At 34.7% G+C, this 11,121-nt stretch overlaps 1 protein-coding gene across 4 annotated transcripts in view; it reads right to left on the bottom strand.

The window, feature by feature from the left end:
- The window catches only part of LOC106460116 (inositol polyphosphate 5-phosphatase OCRL-1-like), a 143,537-nt gene that overhangs the window by 100,457 nt on the left and 31,959 nt on the right, over positions 1-11,121 (bottom strand). For 3 of the 4 annotated variants that reach the window (XM_013919798.2, XM_022386754.1, XM_022386755.1), the window contains exons 5-6: positions 9,021-9,044; positions 7,095-7,208 (exon numbers count right to left, since the gene is read on the bottom strand). In XM_013919798.2, coding sequence (XP_013775252.1) covers positions 7,095-7,208; positions 9,021-9,044 — 138 coding nt within the window. The remainder of the gene's footprint in view (positions 1-7,094; positions 7,209-9,020; positions 9,045-11,121) is intronic. The other variant, XM_022386756.1, reaches the window with a different exon arrangement.

The following is an 11,121-nucleotide window of genomic DNA, read 5'->3' as shown; positions in this document are numbered from 1 at the left end:
AGGGTCCCCAACTTCATCCTCTTTTCTGAGAGTGGAGAAAACTCAACACTCTGAAGGTAAATCCTCTGTCCACCACCCCAGCAATTGGGAACTGGGTGTGGTAAGGACTCCTGAGCTCCACTAGTAGAAGTATGTGTGGAACATAAGCATTGGGGAGCCCTGAGAAACAGGTCTCTGGAGATAGTGCAACAGGTGAACCACGTTCTTCAATTTTTAAAAGCAAACTGATCTCGACTGATTCAGCTATAAGATCAGCAGAGACTGAGAAAATCCCCTTTAGCTTTACTCTTGATAATCCATGAGTAGCAGTTCACCATCACCATCCAGAATTGCATCCAGATGGTCATATGGAACACCTCATCTCAACAGAACCCATTGCAACCAGGAACCAATATAAAGGTTGCTAGTGTGGAATTTAAATACAAGCATACCCGACTGGGCAACACTCGCCACTGAGTTGGATCCAAAAGAAATCAATAGGGACTCTAGAAGAGAAAAGAACAATAACTGTAAGTCAGATAACACGTTACTCACCACCCTGTTAAAATCTAGTAGAGGTAGTCAACATAGCTACAGGGGGAAGACAAAATACCTTCGAAGAAGAAACTGCCAGATTGTGAAGGTAATGAGATATGAACGTATCAGGTAAAGCCCACATACCGGCCCGCAAAATATCTCCCGAGAATAAGGAAGGAAACGATTAAGAAAACCAATGGAATGAGGAGTGGAAGGAAGGAGCCTGGAGAAGTACCAGTGGAAGTAGAATAGAGTCTAGTAGCCAAAGACAATAAAGAAGACTGCAAACATGCTGTATCAACTCTGGCTTTTAAAGATTCTGGAATTCCAGCAAATAAGTAAGGCTGAAAAAATCCACTTCCTGTAAATCTCGAAGGGCAGAAGAAGGTAAGTGAATACCCTCTAAAAATGCATCACGACTCAACAAGTCCCAGCAAAAGACCAACTATGACACCAAGGCAAGTCCTGAAGAAGACAAACATGTCATAGTAGTGAACAGTAAAAGTCCCAGTTCGTCGTCAAATTGTTGAGGCAATCAAGGATATGTTTCAGGAAACAGTAGTAAGAGTCAAACAAATCCACGAAAACTGCAACCTGTTAACAGAGATAACAATGGATCCAACCTTTGAGTGTCCAAATATATATCATCCTGATGATGATATGCCAGGGCATGTTGTTCAGATTAACGAGGGTGAAAAAGCATAGTGATACCCTCACGTAATTGTGTTACAAACCTCCCTGCATGCACAGCAATACCAGAGGAAGGAGTAAAAACTAAGTAATCACCTTGAGAATGATTGGACAACGAAGGAAGGGTAGACTCAAAGGAGCAGGAAACAGGAAGTCTAAATTTGCCCCAGAATATCATATTTCAGAATGAAAATTGAAATTGGCACCACCCAGAGAGACACCCCCCCGGGCCACATGAAGGACTCAATCTCGTCCCAATTCTGGTCACAGTCAGCTTCCACTGGTGCTGGCTTTTAACATGACAACCCATGGAATATGTATGATCTGAATCAGACAGTAGCCAGATATATATAAATATACCATGAGGACACCACATCTCACAGTAGGCATATATGAAGTCAGAACAGAGGATATGAGTGCATTCCATGATCCTCGCTCGATGCAAGTTTTGGAAAATAAGTATACCTTGGGAGGCACCACCAACTACTTGGTGGGATCCAATAAGCAAATGCTGTAAAAATATAAAAGGGGAAAGATACTCGTCTGCCTGGAGATAATGGGTAGTCTGCGGAATGGTGAATAGAGTTGGGCAGTAGATAACCTTTGGTAGATGAGACAGCTAGATGGTGAAGATAGTGGGTGAAGCATGTATAAGGAGTAGTCCACATGTCCATCTGGAAGATCTCTTCTAGCAGCCATCAGAAATGAGTGAGGTGACAAATCTGATGGGATGAAACATAGAACAGTCTGCAATCATCAACCCAAATGAGAAGTAAACTAAATATAGAAGATGCCATACCCAACCTGTAAGAGTAGATAGAGAAATGTCCTTAGAGGAAGAGGAATCCCAGGGAATGATGAGTCTGTCCAGGACCATCGATTGTAGATATGAGAGACAAAAGGAAGGAAAATAGGAGAAAAAGATTAATCACCTTCCCTAGTGGCCAAAGTCTTGGGGAAGAAAGAATGATCAGGATAAAGAAGAATATAATAATGATGGAAGAAGTTAAGGGAAGAAACAATAGTATAAATATCTGAATGACAACACTCATAGTGTGAGAAGTAAGAGGATATAGGTCTTTAGAAAAAGGTGATATAAGGTGGAAGTTTCCAATGTCTCAAAAGATGCATGGGTAAGAGCAAATAGAACAACACTGAGGTTCAACTCAGGTATGGGAGCAAGATGAGAGAGTCTATGGAGAAAGATGGTTTGAAACAAGGTAGAAAGAACTGAGTAGAAAAATACCCTGCAGTATCGAGAAAGGCAAATTGCTGTGGACAGGGTCACACTATAATTAGGAATGGTGGAGACAGCTAATCCATGGTCGAACAGCTAGACAAAGAAAGAGAAATGGCTGACAGCAGGACAGTCAGGAGGAAAGTGCTGACAGACAGATCATCAGGAGAAAACCTGCAGCTTACACTGGTAGATGGACAAAGTAGAAGAATGACAGGAATGAGAAATCAAAAGACTAGACAGTTGGAAAGTCAGGTTCTATAAATGAGAGACTGAACAAATTTCAAACGTGAAGGTGGAGGAATGTGATCCCTTGAAGGAACAATGAGGTATGAGGTTGAAGCAAGAGAAGGGGTATGTATAGTTGGCAGAGAAAGAAGGGCTCAGGTTGTCAAGCAGCATAGAAGAGATAACCAAGGTTGAGCCAGCCGAAGGGGTGCCACTAAGAAGACATGATAAGTATCATGAACCAAGGCCAGGACACAATGTAAAAGAGAGAGAGGTTGATACGTATAAAGAAAAAGATAAGACCAGTCCTGGCTGAAAGCACTGACAGCCAGGGCCAAGGAATGTGCAACAGGAGACCAAAAGAGAGGGTGAAGAGACCATTGTGTGAGCAGAACACTGGCTGGTCCAGAGAGATGGTTTGCAACTGATTCATGCCAGCCAGCACATGGCAGGTGATAAGATGAACCTATAGAGACATTGGCTCAATAAAGAAGGTCTAAAGATTGAAAGCAAAGGGTCCTGGATTGGTATCTTCTTGGCATTTAATAAATGAAACAACCATGGAGTTGTCAGGAGTGGTAAGAAAGTTTTGATACAAAAATGAAGGACAACCTGGAAATAATTGAGTGAAGAAAGGTCAACAACCAGGCACCAGCCCCTGATCTTTTTGGCGGGCCATAGAGAAATGAGAATAAAACCCTAGAGGAAGACTATAAAACCTCTCTATTGCATGTTTGTCTAAGAAATCTGACACCACCTCTTTAAGATGTTGTAATTAGATGGGACCCAATGGAGGAGGAAAGGAAATGGGCTGTGAGCTGAGAGGTGGAGGAGAAAGGAACTGGAGAGAAAGTCCATGAGTAAGAACTAGAGTAACCAATCTACCTGTGAAAAAGTATGCCCATAGGTGCACAAACTGCAACACACAGGCTCCCACAGAATCTGATCCAATTTGATTGTCACCAATGAGCTCAACAAGTCTTATGCCAGGTAGAAGTCAGATGGGGAGAAGAGAAAGGTGGGAAACAGAGGTGCTAGGACAATGTACAGGGGTGGAAGGCTGGGTTTGAAACAGTCTGGAAGCTAAGGATGAGATGTGAGGGTTGATCACAACCAACATCCACCCATTATTCAATAGAATCAGGATTACCCCCAAAAACTTCAGGGCCAAGAAGAAAAGTGGCTAGGTGAAGATCTCATAGAATGGAGGAAGGAAGTCAAGCCCAGCAAAAGAAATTATTTGTAGCCAATAAGTCCCAGCAACAAATTGGCCAAGTGAGAAGGGAGTGGGCAGAAAAAGTGGAATTTGTCATAGTGGAGAAGAGAAAGGAATGAAAATTACCCAAAAAATCATCTCAGGCACAGTGGAGTGCCTCAGACATGAAGTGTAGAGAGGGGAGGTACTGAAGTATGGCAATAAGGAACAAGTGAAGATAAGAGTATTATGAACTGGACAGCAAAACCAATGCCAAAGAGTCTGCCTCCCAAACAGGCAAGAGATATACCAAATTTTTAGAATTGATAAAGGGAAATTCTGAATGACTATAGATGATGATATAATAATCAGACAGATAAGGAGGGCGAGGCATGATATTATGGGAAAGAATCCGTGAATGGTATTATTAGGAGAAGGAAGTAAAATGGAAAAAGTTGTTATAATTATGAAGGAGAGAATGAGAAGCATCATAAGACACAGGTAAAAAGAGAAAGAATACTACACAACTGTGATGTTAAGTCCTGATAATGCAAGGAAATTTGATGGTTCTCTTCAACAGGGAGAGGGGTTTCCAAAGCCTAACAAGGAAAAGGAACTTGAAAACCCTTATCATGGGGGATGAAGGCATAAAGTGTAACTACTTTATTTGAACTTTATTTAGGAAGTTTTAGATGTTATACAAACAAAATATGAAAATTTAAAAATGGAAAAGTATTTTTAATCTCAACATGAAAAGCATGTTGCACTCAGAGCAGTCAACACTTTGCATATATTCACAGAAAAAATTTTAGCAAACATTCTTCATTGCAAATTCTGAATTTTTTTCCATAAAATACTTAAAATGTTTACTGAAAGCATGCAAAATTTTATGAATATACAGAAAATGTATTAGAAGTTATAGTATGAAAACTGAAGATCAATTTGGGATCAAGAACTTGGTCGAACTGAACAAGCCGTAGCAATTAAGTCAATTGTTTCTAATTGCAATTATGATATGATGTAAATAAAAAACATTATTACCCTTACTGATGATAATAAAACATGTATTCATCATTTGATTATCAATTTATTTGATTTACAGAAGATCATAGTGGGATTACTGCATATTTTAAGAACAGATATAATGTCAACTACATGGTGGTGTTTAGTCAACATTAGCAATTTATCCATCAAATAGGGAATGTTCTGAATTCCTTTTCAAAATTTGTGGCAAAATACTTTTTTTTTTTACAAAAAACTTGTATTTTGCAAAATGCAAAAATGGCAACCTTCAGAAATGGTCTATCATATGAAACTAAGGATAATTTAAAAATTACATGTAAAAACTGAAACAATGTTAGAATGCAGTGGCACTAAAAGTTACATATCTAGCACACACAATAGTTTATGTGTGTACAGGGGAGGACAGCATTTGTAGTAATTATTAATCAAATGTGATTGATTAATGAGCCAACTGATTAATTGATTACTAAATACCACTAATCACCTAGCTCTAGTCACTACTATGAAAGAAAGAATGCAATCTAGCTGATGCATGAAAAAGAAGGAAATAAGTACACCATGATAAGATACTGAGATGATAAATAGTCAAAGAATCAAAACCATTCTCTTTTACAGTCCAAAAGTATCAAAGAGACATCTTAGGATGGGAGGTCTTTAGAACAAAAGGGCTGAAATACACAATAGGATTGAAATAATTCCATGAAAAGACAAAACAATAAACATATCTCACAGAGGAGAATGTCTATCACAAAAGATGAATGAATTGTTCAGCACTGGTTAGTACCTTGTGAGAGCTATTAAGGATAAATCAAGATACAGAAACAGATAATTAAGAGAATCTGGAATAGACAGAAAAAAAAAATTATATTATGTCTCTAGCTTCACCTGAGAAAGCCATCCACTTTGGTTGAAAGACAAACTGTGCAGAAACATGCAGAGGGCACTAAAAGTACAGGGGCTCAATGGCAAAAAAGGGTAATTTTCAAGCATCACAAGGCAAGACTACTTTGGGGAGGAGGTGTTAGGGAAGACTATGGGTTGCCTTTGGTACACAGAGGATAAAAAGCTGTAAGAAGTATACATTCTCTTTTATTTTTATTCAATTGAGCTTAAAAACCCTTTTAAAATCTAAAACTAGACAATGTATTCTTGTGTACTATCACTTTATAGCAAATCACAATTAATCATTTTACTGTAAAAGTGTACAAGTCCCAGTATGCCATTCATTTTAAAGCTGAATTATGTTTTCCATTAATAACTCACTGCAAACAAGGTGTGGAATCAGGTGTACCTTTTAGTAGTTGTGGTTAATCTTTTATGAGCGAGAAAAAGGGCACTTTGGGGACATAAGAAGAGAAAGTCAGGGGCTTCAGTCAACCCACCACACCAACCCATAAGTATCTATACTAGAAATTAATTTCACTAAATATTCATATTATCAGCATTCACTTTCATTGCAAATTCCTCCCTGCCCATATATATGCATACAAGCATCGTGCAATACATTTTGTGGTAATGTAACTAACTGAGCTGTAAATACTGTACTGTGTTACGACACGTAGCCATTCACACTCAGTTGAATGCCATACAAAATTTATGTGCATAAAGCAGCACAGAGGAGCAGCTTGTCCACAATAAAAAGTTTAGTGACTAAAACAGAATTATTAGCCAATCTCAAAAGGACACTATTCCTAACATTTTCAGCCCAACATTTCTATTGTACAAAGTATAATCTTTTTTAAACAAAAAAATGGACCAAAAGATATTTTTGTGGGAGTTCAAATTTTCAAGTTCATAGTTAATGAAGTTATTGATGAGTTTGGTCGAGGATCAAAGTCAACATTAGATGTGTAGTATGAGCATGGATAAAAGTACACCAGACTGCAATGCTGTTTTGAGTAAGGGTTTGTTCCAGATAGTTACTTACACATATATACATTAAGTGTGTTTGTATTTGTGTGTACACAGTGTTAGATATTGGTGTAAATATGTGTATATGCACTACTGCTTATAATCCATGCCACTGTTGCAGAAGCTCAATAATTATAGATTTTTCTTTTATGCTTACAAAAAGTCTATAACAACTCTATATTTTCGAAATAAATTAAGAATTTGTTTAACAATGGTTAAAGAAACATCAAATATCTTGTAAACATTCTACAGAACACAAACTAACTTATGTAAAAATCATTAAGTTACTGCTACCTTCTGCTGCCCTTGTGACCTCTGCTACAAAAGTGTTTGTTCTGGGACTGAATGGTAATTCAAATAGCAGCTTCTGTTTCTGGTAGGTCACTTTCACATACACATCAGCACCAGCTAGGAAAAGGATAATAAATTATTTGATGCCTTAGGCCAACTTAAAAATCTATAAAGAATAGTAAAAATTATATTTATAACACCAAAGATAACAAAACATATAATCAGCCTTTTTTCTTGTTGTTGTTGTTGTTTTATATTTAAAATTAAATGATAAATTTAAAAGTAAAATACATAAATTTGGATAAATATGAGATTCTGCAATTGATTTCAGTTTTGACCAAATACAAGACATTTCTTTTATGAAGTTTATACTGATAAGTATCAGGCTTCACACAACCTGAAGTAAGATAAAAAAAAATTTCAGTAACACCTATTGTTTTGAAAGTTTTAAGCCAGACTTTGTATTTAAAAAACAACAACATGAGATTCATCAGTACTCCAATGTATTCTGACTTAAGTAATACTATATTTTTGTACAGTAACAACTGATTGTAAACAAACATTATGACTTTTCCAATACATAGATATCATGCTTCTTCTTCTTCATAACAACCTTAATCCCAATTAGTTTGGGTTGAGCAATAATTTTGGAAGGCAAGAAGTTTTTCACTAGAATGGCCAATCCAGATGGCAACCATATAGGACAAGCATGTTTAGAGATAAGGATTTGAACTCACAACCCTCAGATTGCTAGTTGATCCAGGCCCAGAGATGTCATACTACAGGGTTAAAAATAAAATAAAAAAATTTGCAATCAACAAATAATGTTCGTTTGGCATATTAAATGTTCTTGTCTTCAGCATTGTAGTTGGAATGTGACTATCCATTGGATTACTATTAATCTGATAAAAAAAACAACTGAATACTGGTTGCTCTTGAGACTGTAAGTCACAATGCAAAAATATGTAAAGGAACATATTTGATATTCACCATCATTGATAAAATTTTCCAAATGCAGTTCAAAACTATCAAAGATAGGGTTTTAAACTTAAGCCTTATCCTATCAGAATTCAGCTATAAAAATTAATCCCTAAATGTACACTGAGCATAGGAAAAACTTACTTCACTCATTACTCAGTTTCACTACAAGAGATATACACATCCCAATAGAAGCTGGACTATTTTATAAATAAGACTACAAATGTACTTCAATTTAAATTCAAAACGTGTACACAAATATGTTAAAAACAAAATATCTCTTCCACTTATATCTACCATAATTAGTAAGTAACAAATTTTATATGTTTAATTTTTTGGTCAGTATGAAAATTTGTAGATGTAATTGCTTAACTCAAATATTATGTAATATATATATACTTTACAATTTATAGCTTTGTCACATAGAACATGCTTTTTAGGAATATGAAATTTTTGCAATGTTATAATTATATTCTAATTTTTATATGTTAAAAAAGTTATATCTTAATGTTTGAAGAAATCCACAAATGTATTCAACCAGCAGAAATTTGTAATCCTTTAATACACTCAAAAAATAAATATATAATTATAACTATCCTCTTTCACTGCATGTGCTGATTCCAATATTTCAATGCTAAAATATCAAAAACATACTTTTACAAAAGCCATCACAAAATACACTGAGTTTTTCATGTCCTTTAACATGTTAAAATATCAATGTTATAAAAATACAAAAACAGTGAAAGCTCAAACTAGTGTTGCAGCTTTGAGGGAGGATAGAAAAGATTAGTGTGTATAAAGTACTACATTTAAGATGGGTGGGAGGAAGCAAAAGAATGAGAGAAGTCTCATATAAAAACCCATGCATCAGCTTATCATGCTTGACCCTTCCTTAACCAGTAGAGATTCTATGTAATGCATTTACAGATGAATTCTTGGAAAAAAACTTACCAAATACATCTATGCCTGAAGTATCTGTAAAAAGAATTGTTAGTAGAAGATATGTTATTAAGTCCTACAATAGGGAGGCAAACAACTGAAACCTTGCAGACATTTCAGTATAACTCATAAACAGGTAAATATTGCAATACTATATGACATACTTAGTATGATACACAATGTTTTCTCATTAACCAGTCTTTCAACACTGAAATACAAATATGGTTAGCTCGCAGTACATTAAATGCACAAATGTTTTTTTACATATATATTAATCTTGCTAGGCACATTTTTTTTCAAATAAAACAATTTGGGTACTATATTTTAATTATTAAACTATGCTATTTGCTACTTTTAGAAGTTCTAAGGTAAACTGCCAAAGACAATATGATGTATTATAATTTATCATATGAAATATCCTAAAACTCTGTTGTTAGCAACTACATTTCAACTTTAATTTTCATAATTTAGTTCGATTACTTTAAATAAAACTTTGAAAAGTATATAATATCAAAATTCTGATCAACAAATGTACAAGTAAATTGTTATTAACCACCTTAAATTCATATTTCTGTTACTCAACAATTATCAAGCTTTCAGTCAATAAAGTTCAAGTTTTTTATCATGTGAGATAGAAAATTGATAAATTACAAAACAACAGACCCACTTATAAGACTGCTTTTGGAGGGTACATCTTCTTTCTTAAACTTTCCAGTTTATGTCATCAAACAAAATTAAAATTTCTGTAACTTACCAAATATTGGGAATTGTTTAAACCATTAACTGTCAAGATTTTGTCAATTATCAAATTTTGAAATCTCCCCCAGCCATTAAAGAGCAATAGATGTCTCAACCAACAAGAACCTAAATTTCTTTGAAGTATTAAGTAAAAATAGTTGGGTGAATATGTTACAGATATGACATTTTCACTTTTGGAAGAAAAAAAAAACTGATATTAGGGTTGTTGGATTTTATTGTTCCTCAGATAATTTTATCTTTAGGAAGGAAATACATAATTTTCTACAATATACTCAACATATTAAATTTTTTTATACTCTTCACATAAATTTATTATCTGATCTAATACCATTATTTACATTTTGTTTACTATCTATTTATATGTTATTTCAATTCTTCATCTATTACAAATTCTTAAATATAACTGCATGTATATGTTAATTTTTTCGTTCATTATCCTCCACATCCATCAATTTCCTTCTTCCTTTTTTTCTTCTTCAATCCGCTCATATCCTTTCTTTCTTATTTTTTACACCTATTCACAATTCATGTATGCTCCACTGTCCCTTCTTTTTTCTTACATCTACATTTCCAATCTTCTAGATTCTTCCATCTCTTCTGACCTCTATGCATATTTCTGAATCTTAGTCTGAAAGGTACTTTATTTTATTTTCCCTATTCTCTCATATATTGCATTGCTCCAATGTCTTCCTTTATATTTTTATAATGTGTACAATACATACAGTTCTACTGCACTTCAATTCTTCTGGATATTTTGTTCCATTTTTCTTCTACCTTTTTCTGTATAACTTTTATATCTACTTGCTTTTAAATATTTTTTTTAATATTTATGTATTTTCAATACCTTCTAATGATCTTTTCATTACCATCCACCCATTTATTCTTCCTATCATTTTAAATTCCTCTCATAATCTCTATTAAACATTTGTGGTCATATTTTTCCCTTCATTTTTATTACTTCTAAAACATATGTAAAAACTCTCTTCATACTTTTGACTTCCATATTCAATCTTCCTGTCTCTAAAGGCCTTACAAAAGTTGGTGTATTTCCATCCACATATAGTGTCCATTTCATTTGTCTTTCCTGCAACTTTTCTTCTTTATTCCATCCCCATACTTTTACCCCATAGCTTACCACCGATCCAAATAACATATCAAAGAACTGAATTTTTTGCTTAATACTATTCATTTCACTTGTCTTTTTTTATACTCCACATTATATTTAAGGCTCTCTGTGACTTTTCATACCACTGTCATATTTTAAAAGTTTGGAGATGGCTTGACTGGGTAATGAAGAAAACTTTATTATAAATGTATGATGTTTTGACAAGATTACATCATCTTCAAGATGATG

The sequence above is a fragment of the Limulus polyphemus genome, unplaced genomic scaffold (assembly GCF_000517525.1).
Source record: "Limulus polyphemus unplaced genomic scaffold, Limulus_polyphemus-2.1.2 Scaffold712, whole genome shotgun sequence".
In the NCBI taxonomy this organism is placed as follows: domain Eukaryota; kingdom Metazoa; phylum Arthropoda; class Merostomata; order Xiphosura; family Limulidae; genus Limulus; species Limulus polyphemus.
This window is presented reverse-complemented; position numbering and strand designations above follow the sequence as displayed.